General features: G+C 37.6%; 1 protein-coding gene across 5 annotated transcripts; it reads right to left on the bottom strand.

Annotated features, from left to right (window-relative positions):
* Positions 1-1,826: 1,826 nt before the first annotated feature.
* Positions 1,827-13,545, bottom strand: LOC139128506 (protein Daple-like). Of its 5 annotated transcripts, none has more exons than XR_011551322.1 (4): positions 4,683-4,817; positions 4,260-4,406; positions 3,141-3,215; positions 1,827-2,406 (listed from the first exon to the last, which is right to left on the bottom strand). XR_011551322.1 is itself a non-coding variant. In XM_070694272.1 (4 exons), exons 2-4 carry the CDS (start codon positions 12,356-12,358, stop codon positions 9,041-9,043), a joined length of 2,334 nt encoding a protein of 777 aa, XP_070550373.1. In that variant the 5' UTR covers positions 12,359-12,374; positions 13,458-13,545; the 3' UTR covers positions 7,708-9,040. The 5 variants fall into 5 exon arrangements, 1 of the variants encoding a protein (XP_070550373.1); XM_070694272.1 differs by lacking the exons at positions 1,827-2,406; positions 3,141-3,215; positions 4,260-4,406; positions 4,683-4,817 and adding exons at positions 7,708-10,329; positions 10,490-11,146; positions 11,971-12,374; positions 13,458-13,545; XR_011551324.1 differs by lacking the exons at positions 4,260-4,406; positions 4,683-4,817 and adding an exon at positions 11,971-12,096.
* Between the last annotated feature and the right edge of the window lie 1,424 nt (positions 13,546-14,969).

Raw genomic sequence — 14,969 nt, 5'->3', positions numbered from 1 at the left:
AACACATTGCAGATGAATTTTCACTCTCTAATGCATCAGCTTTTATACTTCCAGGTAATATCTTCCCTAAAAGGTTCACACTTTGTAACCAGTCCTGAATAGACACGCCATTTGACTAGATGCATTAATATTTGATAGTGAACCATCGTCTCGATAGCAAACTTACCAGGATACAAATATTACTGTACAGCCAGAAAACTTCAGGATGAAAACTGCGGTCCTTTTAAAATTTCTGAAAAGTTCATTGAACCCTTTTAAAGTTAGTATTCTAAAGTCCATGGTCCACGATATACACCACTTTATTACCATGACAACTCACATACAATTGTTGTTGTCAAAAGTGACATGCAAGAAATGCAACATGTAGCAGGTTGGTGTGTTTGTACAGGTACACACCTCAATCCAATCAGACACAAAGATCTATGTCACCAGTATTGATTATAGGAGGGGTCAATCACAGTCTATCAGTCAATTATAGACAGTAGTGGCTAGGAACCCATATGAATTGTGTTAAAAGATGCTTGCCATGCCTTATGTACCCTGCAAGCTGAAATTTTCACTCAGGATTCCAGACTTGCCTTCAACCTAGGCGTTTCCTCCACCAGCTAAGTTTAATTTCAAAGCAGTAGTCTAGAAAGGTTAGTGATATAGTCAGTGGCATCTGTGAATAAAAATGGGATGACTTTGGACAAGTTATTATTCAAGATTTCAACACACACTGAAAATAATAAAGTACTGAATAGGTATTCTCTCAAGAAGACTTCAAAATTCAAAGTGAATGAAATATTCAGTGGCATTACACATCTCTATGTACTTTCCACAACAACAACATGATAGTGCATTATTGAATACCCATGACAAGTCTCAAGGTTTGGCTTTGTAATTTTAAAATAACATCTAGTGGTGCAAGCTTTGACAAAGATTTCATCTCTTTCAAACTATAGACAAAGTGTTCAGCGATCCAGAGCTGTTTGGCGGTTTATGTACCTTGGGTGAAAGATAATTACGGAAGAATTTACATGTATGAAGTCACTATGGATTAGCACACAAGTTTTTTCAGTCGGGATTATAAGGCAGTCGCATTTTATCAAAACCATTTTAGTCAGAGACTATTTTCTAGAAGTCAGTTCAACCGAGGACAACACAATTCATTTGGGTTCCTAACTACTAGTGTTTGACTTGACATCTATGACAAACCCAGAGAGAGAATAATCAAACAGTATTGATGATCTTTAGATATGTTGGAAATTTATAAATTGACATCAGGGAGTACATAACACTACTAGCTTTCTCCAGTCTTGGACATAGACAATAGATTACACGACCAAGATTGCTCTGGGAAAACTAATTTTGATGACTATTTTGTTTGTTACCAGAATTATGTACTTTGCAAAATGCTTTCTTGGTCAGCTTTGGTTTGCAACAAGTTGTGACATTGCTGACAGAATTCCAATTCAAAAGCAAGTTGGAACATCAAAGCTGACCAGTAATGTCAGTTATTGTTACAAGATAAAATTTCAATGAGAGCAAATATTGTGTTAAATGAAAAGTGTACTTAAACACTCATTTCTTATTATCGCAACTTCCGAAATATTACGTCTGATGTGTCTTATGGCCACACATTTACTCTAAGCATTACACTTCATATTACAGATTTGTGTCTGCAGGATCAAGGCGTGTACACTTCATATTACAGATTTGTGTCTGCAGGATCAGGGCGTGTACTGACATGTCTGTGTTGATGAACTCTACTACCTGCCTGCCACAACTGACGCTGATCTTGCATGTAACCTTTGACCTTTCTGAAATAGGAGAAAACCATGCAATTTGAAATATCAATACCTTTTAATGTCGTATCTCTAGAAAGCTAAATAACATCTCTATGCAAAGGTAAATAAAATAGCAAAAATCATGAAGTAGGATTGTGTTGGCCAGAGTCTCTCCATCAATGATGTCAGGTTCCTGGACTGTACATTGGCTATTTCAGACCAACTCTTTGAAACTGCATGCACTATTCCACATGTCACTCTTTACGTAATGTCTTTCCATTTGATGCATTTGATAGTCATCAATGCTGTGTATTTGATAGTCATCAATGCTGTGTATTTGATAGTCATCAATGCTGTGTATTTGATAGTCATCGATGCTGTGTATTTCAACACAATGGCATCTTTGTTATTGTGGAGGGTAGCAAATTTGGCGTCAGAATTAGTTTCAACCCCAGATATCTCACGATAAAATTTCACAACAATTACAGACTGTGTATCATGTCCACATTTCAATGGTTATATCATACTACCTGTTTACCAAATACCTCATTCTTATTTCAAACGGCGCCCTCTCCCACTTTCCAGCTTATCTGCCGCAACTCATGGCAATCCGCTCACTAGTGACAAATGTTGTCATCTTCATTGGGGCAGCAAGAGAGAAGAAAAATTCCCATAAGAATCACAACTCACTGCTATGTAGCATGCAATGCATTTTAAAGATGGCATGGCTTACTTTGCACTTATTTAATCCTGATGTTACTTTTAATGCTATAAACAGACGGCAAAGTTTGCATGAGGGAAAGAATGTCCCTCTATCATCGTTTCATCGACGAATCAGTTGCAGGCTAAATTCATGCACATCCAGTCAACTATCTTGTTCCAAATGACAATATTATCTCCAAATCTATATTTTCAGTATCATTTACATCGTTTCCATGTGAATTGTTTGATTTGGTAATTCTACACCAGTTTGGTTGCAATTTCTGATCACACACTGCTTGTAGGAATAGTGAATAGATTCAACAAATAAACAGAATTTTTCGTGTGAATAATCTCTTTAAATCATTGTCATGTCTATTATAGATAAACAGAAAGGTTGATGTGATTTCAGAGATCTTCTTTCTGACTAACACCTCTGCAAATGTCATTTCAAGAAAGCAACAATAGCATTTGACAGAAAACTGACATCTTTCTGAACAATAACTAAAAAAAATAATTATATATACTGCAAGTTAACAATCACAAGGTATGAATAAAACTGGTATCGAAGTCAATCATAAACACTGTCAAAATAACTGTTGTACACACAATGAATACTGAACAATGAAATCTGCAATGAAATGTGAATACTAAAACTTGTGAAAACCTTACCGAATAATAAATTGACTGCCAACATCACTCCATTTCATCACTTCAGCAAGTCCCTGCAATACACTGCACTGTGTTCTGAAAATAGAAATGAATCTATAGTATACCTTGCTTGAATGGCAACCAATCTAAAAGGAAAATAGAGTTAGAATTAGCCATCCTTCTTTAGTTATATAACTAGTTAACAGGACGGTAACTCGGGTTTTTTTTTCAATTTTTCTGTTGATCCATTGTTAAGGTTTACTGTTTTGTCTTTGCTTCTTCTCCGAACATATCAAATATGTTTACTGCCCTATACAGTAACATTCATATTCAAAGACTTCATTTCACTTATATTGATTTATCATCAACATCAAATGTGAAATTCTAAAATCTCAACAAGAATACTATTTGTACGCCTGGGAGTTTTTTTCACTGAATTTCCCCAGTAACCATAGCAACTCTTCCCGGATTTTGACTCGCTGGTTGCATATAGATATTCAGTTTTCCAGCATTTCCAACGGTGTCTTCGTTCAGAGCGTGTCTTGGTATTTGCCATGCCAGCACATTCAGAGCAGAACTCCACAGAAACAGTATCTTCAGAAACATGAAGACAAACTCCACCGCTGGTTCCTTTCTTCACAGTCCGTCGTCTTTTTGCTTTTGGTTCACTGCAGTCTCTCACAGCAAACGATGTTGTCAAGTTGAGGTCAGTTTTACCAATATTTTTCAGCAACTTAGAGAGGGTACTTTGATGGGCTAAGACGCTTTTCAAGTACATCACTTCCTCTTCCAAAGACTCGATCCTGCGTTTGAGTTCACCAGATTCACTTTTAAGTGTCCGGTTTTCGGCAGAAAGTTTGCAATTTTCAGACTCAAGTCCTTCTAGATACCGTTTCTTCTTTTGGCGATTTTCTCTGGCGGCGATGGCGTTTTTCCGGTTTCTCTGTACCAGTGAGGAACTATCAGAGTGACAGTCTGTTTTAGATTTCACGCCGGCTGATGATGTGATCTCCGCGGGTGGATTAATAACATCGACTGCATCCGAAGATGGGAAAGTCTCGATTTCGTTATCTTTAACAAGGAATTTCAGCAAATCTATGTCATCATCTTCTGAAATCAACGAATGGTGAGGTGAAATACCTTGATCTGACGACAAATCACACAGCATTGGGTCACTGTCGTTGGATGACATACTCGATTCACTTCGTTGTCGGGTGGCTGCTTTACCAAGCTGATCCAAATCGTCTGTAAAAAGTGTGTCCTCTTCTAAACACTTGTCAAGAGAGTCTATAAGGCAAGGTGTGTAGATATCAATCGCTGTATCTAATTCCAGATCAAACGACATCGTGCCTGTCCCGTAAACTTGTCAAATTGCAGAGTTTGTTCACAACAGAACTGTTCAACTTCAGGCGAGACAATCACACAGCCACGCTCAAACACTTGTCCTAAACTTATAGCACGATTGTTGTAGAGATCTTACTAATCGTTCTGATACACTGCTTAGCAAGAATTGTGGATACAAGAACGTGAACGGAGCCACAAATTTTGGATAGGAAAAGTTACCTTTCAGCGTCGGCTTCTCTTGACGAAATATATTTCAGTATGTGACACCATGCAGTAACTATTGCAACATATTGTATTCTGATTGGCCAATATTAAATCACATGGTTTGAATTCTCCCTGTTGATTGGTCAATTATTTTTAACCATGACGTTATTTCCATCTCACGAAAACGTTGTACTGACGTTTACCTGTTTACCGTTTTGACTTCTGCCACCTAGCCGAATCACCATGAGAAAATTAGTTCGTGATTACAACTATTCAGGTAAAAATAAGACAAAATTCGAATAATGTGAATACTGTAAAATTTGATCGTGGCTCTGCATTTGATTGCTAGACCAATGATAGGGGTGCTTAAATACCAAATTACAGTTCGGGTCTCGCGGTTGGATTCTGGTCGCAAGATGTTGCCACTGAAGAAGTAGTACGGTACACTCAATATTCTGTGGAGTCAGCGATCTCTGAGATAACAATACATTCCCCCCCCCCCCCCCCCCCCCCCCCCGTCGCAACCAAAAGGGGAAAGCGAAAGTTTGAAGTTTTGTTTCTTCTCCAACTGCTACCTGTATCTAACTAACGATAACTGGCCGTACTATACTATTTCTAAGCGTTTGTGGCGACACTATAGACTTGGTTCAACCACAGGCGTGATGTTTTCTGGGTAGTTTCTATAAGTGTAGTTTATTCTACGTTTGGACGTTCTTTTCCGTAGCCTAATTAGGCTACGGAAGAGAACGTCGAAACGTAGAATAAACTACACTTATAGAAACTACCCAGAAAACATCACGCCTGTGGTTCAAGTCAGTGAATTTCTAAAAAATAAAATCATTTGAAGTAGTTTCTCATGCATGTGTCTCTCTCATGTGTTAATTTGAATTTGGCAGCCCAGGGTTTCCCAACGATTGAACGCGTTTAATACCTTTGAGTCTGCGCAGTCGTGAGTTTTATAGTTTCGCCGTCATTTTTATAAACGATATCGATGACAATATTCATGCTCGTCTGAAAAAATTTGCCTATGACACAAAGATTTATAGAGAAATTCAAAGCTTTAATGATCACGTAATGTTGCAGAGGGATTTGGATCATCTAGTGGACTGGTCTAATAAATGGTTGATGAAATTTAATATTGACAAGTGCAAAGTTATCCATGTTGGACGTGATAATCCCAAATGGAATTATGAAATGGGCAATGTGCTTTTGGAAGAAGTTGAGGAAGAAAAAGATAATATTGGAGTTATAGTGCACAGAAGTTTAAAACCCAGTCGTCAGTGTTCAGAGGCAGTTAAAAAGGCAAATCGTGTAATTGGTATGATCAAGAGATCATTCATGTCGCACACAAGAGATATCATGCTCAGGCTTCCCTTCATAAGCAATTTGTGAGGCCTCACCTGGAGTATGCTGTTCAAGCGTGGTCTCCTTGGTTACAAAAGGATATAATTGGCATCATTTTACAAGAGGTATAGCCACAAACTGATGACGTCAAATCGCCATACACAAAACACAGATGCCTTGTAATTGTGACACTGTGTATTGTGTATGGTGATTTGACGTCATCAGTTTGTGGCTATACCACTTGTAAAATGGTGCCTATATGTATATTGGAGAAAGTTCAGGCTCGTTTTACCAAGGCTATCCAAGAATGTAGAGGCAAATCACATTTTGAAAGATTATCCTCACTTGAATTAACTACCTTGGAAACTAGCCGTGTGAGAGGTGATATGATAGAAGTGTACAAGATCTTGAATAATATAGATGACTGCAACATAATAATGGAGCGATGTTTGTCTAAAACTACAAGAGGACAACATGCAGAGAAAATGCAAAAGAAATCGTGTAGACTGGATATCCGCAAATACTCCTTTTCCCTTCGCATTGTTGATGAGTGGAACTCTTTACCTGACTATGTAGTACTTTCGAAGGATGTGAATAGTTTCATGAATAACATTGATAGATACTTCCGTACCATTAACAGGATTTGACGTAGGACGTTATGGCAAGATATTCAATCCCTAGTATACTGAACTGAACTGTATAGCGTTCATCCCACTCATCGCGTTTACCCCACTCCACTCAAACGTTCACAAATCACAGACTTGAACCAAGTCTAGTGACACTACACCGAAGACAAGGTACACACTTAGAATTGTAAAATCTGGAAACTTTATTTTATATTATAACTAAATATGAGTGTTTGACTAAACAACTTGAATGAATGAAAATGTATACTTTGAAAACTAATATTTCCCATCATGGCTATTCCAAGAGTCAATCTGAGACTTTGTTCTACAAAACAGAGATTAAGAAATTACTACCAGAAGAAGCTGCTCCTCTGAAAAAATGTTACATCTACCAATTAAACATAGAATGTAGGGAATTAAATGAAAACAGTAATTTTGGGCAAAATGACATGGATACTGCTAAGGGAGCCTTCAATAATAACAAGGGGTGGGCCAGGGGAATGGAGGGAGGGTCACTTTTTAGAAAACTCTGGAAGGGGGAGGGTCAAATTTTATAAGCCTATCTTTGGGGAGGGTCACTTTAAACAGAAGCTGATTTTACTGCCAAACCTTCAATTGTCCATTTGATATTTCCTGAATAGGAAAATTGCAGACAAAATATATCAGTTCTTTTAAATGTATGAACACAACAAGCTTCACAAGCTAAGAAAATGATGTGGTATCCTACATTAAACACCTTGAACAGTTAAAACTTATGAAAGACACGAGACAAAACCATATGTGACAGGTGGCAAAGTGTATAACAATTATCAAATATCTATAAATGAACAGACATTGTTAGTCTTATATTAAAAAAAAATTGTTCATAGTTATCTCATTGCATGTATAGTGAATCAACATTTCGGTGAAATTCCAAAATCAAATTTCTTGCACACACATGGAGTTGTAACCACCCTAGTCTAATAAAGTACATTCATCTTAATTATAAAACATCCATAAATGCACAGATATTGCTAGTTTTATATTGGAAAAACATTGTTCATTGTTCTCTGATAAACTATCTCCCCCCCCCCCCCATGTATGTAAATCAAGGTTCTCAAACACACCTTTTACTTCCCACTTCAAGCAAAGTACATTTAAATACATTATTAAACATATAGAAATTACAGATATAGCTTGTTTTGTGGGGGAAATTGTCAACATTTTGCCTGATAGACTCCATGTATTATGATTTGATATTTTGGGATGAAGCACTAAATCAGCCACATCTTGCCTTCTTTAGTTGCATAAAATATGGCGACCCTCCCACAAAGGTATAAAATATCATGTCCCTTCAAAAATGCTTGCCTGATACATTGTGACATTCCCTCCCAAAACACCAGCCCTCCCCCGTTTAATTTCTGTCCCTAACTCACATAACAATTAAACATAATATTATGTCAATTAGCTGACACTGTTTCAGTCATTCCTGGGGAGAATACTGCAGTGGTTGTCAAGTATATTGCACTGGGGGTGGTCACATTTTAGACAGGAGGATAGGAGAGGATCACATTTAACAGTACATATGTGCATGGACTCCCTCCCCCTTGTAATTACTGAAGGCTCCCTAATGCAGTCCCCCCCTATGGTTATCCTTTAGAAATAGCATCTAGGCACCTCTCATGCCTTTTTGCATAAATTACTGACGTAGCCACTGTAAGTGACAGGTGCCTCCGTATTACTAGTATGCTTTTCCCGACAACAGAATGCTGAACGAGGCTAGGCTTGTGCTTAGCTAGATGTTAGAACTGTAGGCCACAGAAGTGCAGGTCCTTATGACCTGAAGCTATTTTCTCACACTGCCGCAGCATTCTATGAAGTTCAGTAAGTGTACACAATCTAAGCGCAATGAAAGTGAGTACTGATATCAAAGAACATCTTGTAATATTGTCATCTGCCTGGCAATGATAAAAACTGTTTTGTAGAAACACTCTCATGGAAGTTTGACGGCTTTCAATTTAAAAGGACAGAAGCAGTGATGGTGTTGTGATTATTTGTTTCATAAAACAAACTCATGTTTTATTTGTTTAACTAAAGATATTGAAATACAACGTCATAGCATCGCAACACTTTACGGTGTGCAGGACGTAACGTTATAGTTGACAAATGAATTCTAGTCTGGACTTAATTCATTTGTCATCAACGACATTGGACATATAAAAAGTTAAACTATTGGGCCACACATTCATTGGTTTCAACTATCAACTACATAGGTATGCCTACTACCTACAGAGAAGTGATTTTCATTAAATTCTTCAAAACGGCAATTGCAAAAAGCAAATCATTTGTTTAAAAACTTTTAAATCTTAATAAATCCTTGTACATGTACACACAAAAAACAAAGTATTCCTTTCGGACTAATTGCTACGTTTGGTCAAGATTACCAGCCATTGCAGCACATTTTGCACAGAATTCTAATGATACATTTTTATCACTAACATGAAGGCACACTCCACCACTTGTTGTGGAATTTTTAAACCTTTTCGCTTCTGGTTCATCATAATGCTGTCTTTTAAATGATGTTGTCAAGGTTACATTACTTTTTTCAATATTTTTCAACAATCCTGACAAAGTGCTTTGATGAGCAAGTACACTCTTTAAATATGTAGTCTCTTCTTTTAAATTTGATATTTCTTTCATCAAACTCTTCACTTCTGTCTTCAATTCCTGATTTTCTGATTTCAAAGAATTATTTTCCAATTCTAATTTTTCAACATACTGTTTCTTCTTTTGTCTGTTTTCCCTGGCAAGTATTGCATTTTTTCTGTTTCTTTCTGACATTTTATCATTTTCAATCTTTGCAGAGTATTGGGTTTTTGTTGATCCATCAAATGATGTCCTCTTGATGGAGGGCAATTCCTCACTATTCATGGACTCTTCCACATTTCTTCTCATATTTGACATTTCATTATGACATGTATGTTTTGATTGTTCAACCATTGTACTACAGTCTCCATCATTGTTCAGCTGATGGTTCAAGTCTACTGAAACTCTACTCACATACTCAATTTCACTACCATAGGCATCTTTGACTTGAGAAAATTCTTCCACTGTTTCCATGACAACACTCTGATCTACCACTTCTTGATCACTGTCCCTCAAATCTGAATCTGACACTGTCTTGGTCATTTGCATGTCACTGATACTAATATTCCTTGAATGTCTACTGTTTGCTGTCATGGCAACTGTTTCCCTAGAAACACCATGTGACAGGCTGTGCTCCTCCATGGATTTTTCATCAACCTTTGAACTTTCAGAAATTTGACTCATTGACTGTTGCTGTTCTTGTTTGTGTTGTATCTTGTCATGATTGGCTAGTTTTCGACTGTCAACACAACTACTGTCTTTATTGGCCAGTCTTTGACTGTCAACACAACTACTGTCTTTATTGGCCAGTCTTTGACTGTCAACACAACTACTGTCATTGGTCACATCGCTGTTTAAACAGTGATGACAGTGCTGATTATGACTTGTACTGGCTGTGGTATTTCTTTCAATACTATCATCAACAACTGCAGGCATTTCATGGCATTTAGCACAATTTTTAATCCAGGAATTCATTATTTCTTGGTGTTTGTCTTCCATCATTGGGTCAGTGGCATCATCAAAACATGGTGCGCATATATCGTCAAGGTCACCATCACCATGGCAATCTGCAATGTCAAAGTTCAAAATATCACTTCAGAGTAGATATCGGACATACAACTTAACTGTTCTCAATCCAACAGTTACTTTTTCTCTAAATTGTCTTACAAATGAAATTGTCAGGCTGGACAAATTCTAAGAAAGGACACTTTTTATTTATGTTCTTACCGACAGAATCTTTAACTGTTTCTTCTTTTTGTTTTTCTACAGTTTCATGTTTTGGCAGCTGCACTGTATAGTTGTGATCATGATGATGAAAATAATCAATCACTGGCTTTGTTTTATTGTTTTGTTGTTTATCTCCAGTCTGTGCACACTTTTCTATGATGTCACTGGTCTGTACACACTTTGCAGTGATGTCATTGGTCTGTACACACTTTGCTGTGATGCCATTGGTCTGGACACACTTTGCTGTAATATCATTGGTCTGTACCGGTACACACTTTGCTGTGATATCACTGGTTTTTACACACTCTGTTGTGATGTCACTGGTCTGTACACACTCAACTGTGATGTCACCAGTCCTTACAAACTCATCTATGATGTCACCGTTCTTCACACCCTTATCTGTGATGTCACTGGTACATTTATCAGTTAATGTACCTGGAGTATCATTCCCTTTACATTTTGATGTATTGTCATCTTGTAGCATACTACTTATGGCATCCTCATTACATTCATGGTTGTCTCCTCTTGACTCTTTTTGTTGACATTGATCTGCTGATTGGTTCAGAGCTATGACATCATCTATGACAGTTTTTGTTTTCAGCCAATCAAAATCCTTGGCTTCTGATGAATTTGAACACTTTTCAGTTCTTCTGTAATCTAAAAAACAAATTTACAAAAAATTCACGATGCTGTAAATATTTGTAACCATATGCCTTGACAAGTTAGTGTGTTTTGACATCTCTCTTCAAAATACAAATATGTCTTATATGCAACTGAGTGCAGTGTTTATATCAAAACCATACTAATACTGTATTAACACACATCTAGAAGTCACTGCCAAGTTATCAGTCCAACCACAGTTCAGGGTTGTCAGTCAAACCACAGTCCCTCTATAGAGGGTCCATTGGTCCAACACACATCCTGCTGTCACTGTCAGACTCTGCGTGTAGCAGAGCAGCACATCGTGAAATGAATGCAAGAATATCAAGAGTTCAAAAATACAAACTCAGGTAAAATCAGTTCTCCCAATTTTTACTTCCACAGTGCAAAGTGGTTAGTATTCTATTATGAACCCATACCATCATAACTGTGATTGCACACTGCTTATTCAGAATCTTTGGATGGAATACTTGTAAAAGTAGACTTTATTGAACAGATAAATTTTCACTGTAAGATAAGTGAATTTGTTGCCCTGTTCAACAATGAACCATTTACATTGTCATTGCTATTACTAAAACAACATAAATTTTGCCTTTCTTTTAACTTTTGTATAAAAAGTTGCTACTGAAATCAGTTGAGCAAATGGCTATGTTGGTCTCAGATCATACACAATGGTATCAGGACCTTTATTGTTATGCTAGATTAAGCCGCTATGATCTTGATGTTTTTAAGAAATTTTTAAGGATGGTAAAGACATGGAACAGTTACACATAATTGTTCAATTTCAGTTCCAACAGAAATTTATTGTTAAATTACCATACCTGCTAAAGTCTTGACCATTTCCCTGTTTGTAATTGGCTGCTTCAACAGAACTTTGGTACTTTTATCTTTTGATGTTGTCAATAACTTGGCATGTTCATTAGCTGAATCTATCTGGCATAAGCCATCATCCTTGCTGTTCTCACTGGATGCATCAGTAGTTCCTGTGTGACATTGCCTTCTCCCAGTTTTGATGTCACGATCACTTGCCACCATCTTGCCACAATTCCCACACACACCCAGGAATTCCATGTTGTAATACTTCACCGCACAGCCGCCATGGTGGAGATCACTATCGTAATTTAAATATTTCCAGGTACAATCCGATGTATTGGTACACTCATGATGGCAGTTACAGAAGCCAGATGTGTTGTCAGGTTTTGTTGCCATGGTAACATTAATCTTGCTGCAGAGTGTGAATGTTAAAACAAAACAATACTGATACACTGTTCTGCCATATTAAACACTATTGCACACCATAAAGGGAGGCAGTCATCGGAACTGTGCTCAAAGGTCGATAAGGACACCTACGACCGATGTAAACACTGTATCCAAGGTATGTTGCTGACTTATGAGTTTAAACACGTTTGTCATAATGTACATCATGAAATATATATGTTGCAACTTTGTTGACATGATACATATACATATAGTGCATGAAATACATTGTTTGTAAACAAGAAAGTCGCACATGCGCAGTGCCGACAACCGCGTCCCTTTAAGGTTTAGATCTTCATAAAACTTTGTGGTGCGATATATGAACAGCAATTAAGATAAAAAAATAAAAAATTATAATGCTCCTACACCATTGGACGAGTATTAGCGATGTTTCACTAATCTATAGCTCTTTGCATTGGGTTTTTTACCATCACGTGAATGTAATGTGACAATTTATGGACAAACGCAAAATATTGGTTTTGTTTATGAACTGAAAGCTTACAAGATGACATCTGCATCCATAAAGGTTTGAGCTTTCCGACAGAATAATCTTTAATTGTAAGAATACCAATTTCTCAAAATTAGTACAACTTAAAGAGTATAGCTTCCAAACAATTTACTTGGCTCTGAGCGCACTCGAACGATGACATCGTCGATGTGTATTGAGGTAGGATTAGGAAGAGAGAGGTCAGGCAGTAAAATTCAAGCACAGTCGTTTGGAGAGCTATTCAGCGCTGGGACTATTCGCCCCATAGACGAGTGTGCAGAAGCGAGAAATACGGGGTATTTCTCGCTTCTGTACACTCGTCTATGGGGCGAATAGTCCCAGCACTGAATAGCTCTCCAAACGACTGTGATTCAAGGGGTCCTACTAATTACTGCCCGTGACTGCCCCGATTCAAGGGTTGACGACAGACCAATATCTAGATCTACATCTGTACTTGAATTATTGATATTCAGTACCGACAACGTCTATTCATTCACAGATAAAAATATTGAAGATGATGCAACAAATATATCGCTTCCAGGACCCAGGGAAGTTTTTACGTACCTCTACCTGGGGAGCCACGACACAACCACCCAGCAGATCTGCAGACGTCGACGGTTCACCTTTAACCCTTATGACATTGTTACCCAGCCTCGTTCCAAGTAAAAATTTTATTGGTACGACATATTCCATGAAATTTCTGCGCATCAGGTACATTAGCAGGAGAAACGGTTGTTACTTGAATTTTTGTGGCATCCTGCGTATTGACGAGGATATTGCAGATACATGGAATTAAATCCAGACAAAATTTCAAAGACGCTGCTTGGTGAATTGGCATGACGGTGTAAATAGAAATATGGGTGTGTGTAAATGTTGTTGTGTTGTTGTTGTTGTTGTTGTTGTTGTTGTTGTTGTTGTTGTTGTTGTTGCGTTATAAAATTGAAGGATACAAGTATTTTCTTTTTGTTGATCCATTTCAACTATTAACCTCCTAAATAACGGTAAAAGCTTCCAGCTTCCAAGGCTTTGAGATCCAAGAAGAAAGAGTTCTGCGCCGGTGTCCATTCCTTTCTATTTAAGCTTATTTCTTCCTTTTTTCCCTTTAGCCATAGATCCTATAAACCCCGTTAGCAAATTATTACTCAATAAGAATATAAACAACAAAATTCTATTCCATGTGTACAAACCACACGAGTACGCGGCTAGGTCGAGATGATGAGGTGTTGGCCAACTGATTAGACTTGTCCCAAGACTGTCGGTAAGCTTATAGAACATCAGACTGTCGCGTTGAGGTGATCGCAATTTAAATTGAAGCAACAGTAGGGGCCTTGGCCTATACTCTGGCAGGCTGATGCATAGATCGTTGGTGAACCAACCAGTAACTGATGCCGAGAAAAGCCGAGCGATCGGGGTCAGTCAATGACGAGTTCCCATACATTATAAGGTCACGGTGAAGAGGCGGAGACTGTTGAGAGAAAATACGGTTCTTTTTTTTGGAAATATCAAAGACATCATAAAAAAATGTATTTCTTTATTGCGTAACGCTCCCTACTGTACAACCAGAGATATTGCGCAACACTTGCATATATTGTTACGACACTGATCATACAAGTGAAAACACTAATCGTATGTCGTGAAATAATGAAATATATCTGATTTTATAGTTGCTAGCCATTTCCAAATTAGAAATCTGCTAATCCTCACTATACGATGACCGTCATAGGGAAATTAAATAAAAACGTTCCAGCCTTAATTATGGACAAACAGATTGCCACTAGCAATGGATATCATTCAATCACAGACAATAATGTTTTAAGAAAAGAACAACGCTTTTATTCACAAATAGAAAGAAAACTTGGGTTCACATTTCACGCATTGAAATTGTTGTGTCCACTTCTTTGGCACAAAGCCTACGTCAACTCTACATACAGTTAATTTGTTACTGCCGTCTTTGATGAGAACACAGGGTACTGCGGACATTATTCATTATTATTTTTTGTTCATTATACAAGCCTTACCTGTATCGCAAGTGTGCCGATTACTTTGACCCTCGCTATGTCAGTAAGCTATAGTGTT

This window comes from Ptychodera flava, unplaced genomic scaffold (genome assembly GCF_041260155.1).
Source record: "Ptychodera flava strain L36383 unplaced genomic scaffold, AS_Pfla_20210202 Scaffold_57__1_contigs__length_852473_pilon, whole genome shotgun sequence".
NCBI classification, from domain to species: Eukaryota; Metazoa; Hemichordata; class Enteropneusta; family Ptychoderidae; genus Ptychodera; species Ptychodera flava.
The sequence above is the reverse complement of the archived record's forward strand: the minus strand, read 5'-3'. Positions and strand labels throughout refer to the sequence as shown.

Bases quoted from the DNA above. Each gene is read 5' to 3' on its own strand.
- LOC139128506 (XM_070694272.1), bottom strand. From the start codon at position 12,358: ATGGCAACAAAACCTGACAACACATCTGGCTTCTGTAACTGCCATCAT. The intron at 11,147-11,970 runs GTATGGTAATTT...TTTGTTTTTTAG, and splicing joins AATGGTCAAGACTTTAGCAG to ATTACAGAAGAACTGAAAAG. The intron at 10,330-10,489 runs GTAAGAACATAA...TTGACATTGCAG, and splicing joins AACAGTTAAAGATTCTGTCG to ATTGCCATGGTGATGGTGAC.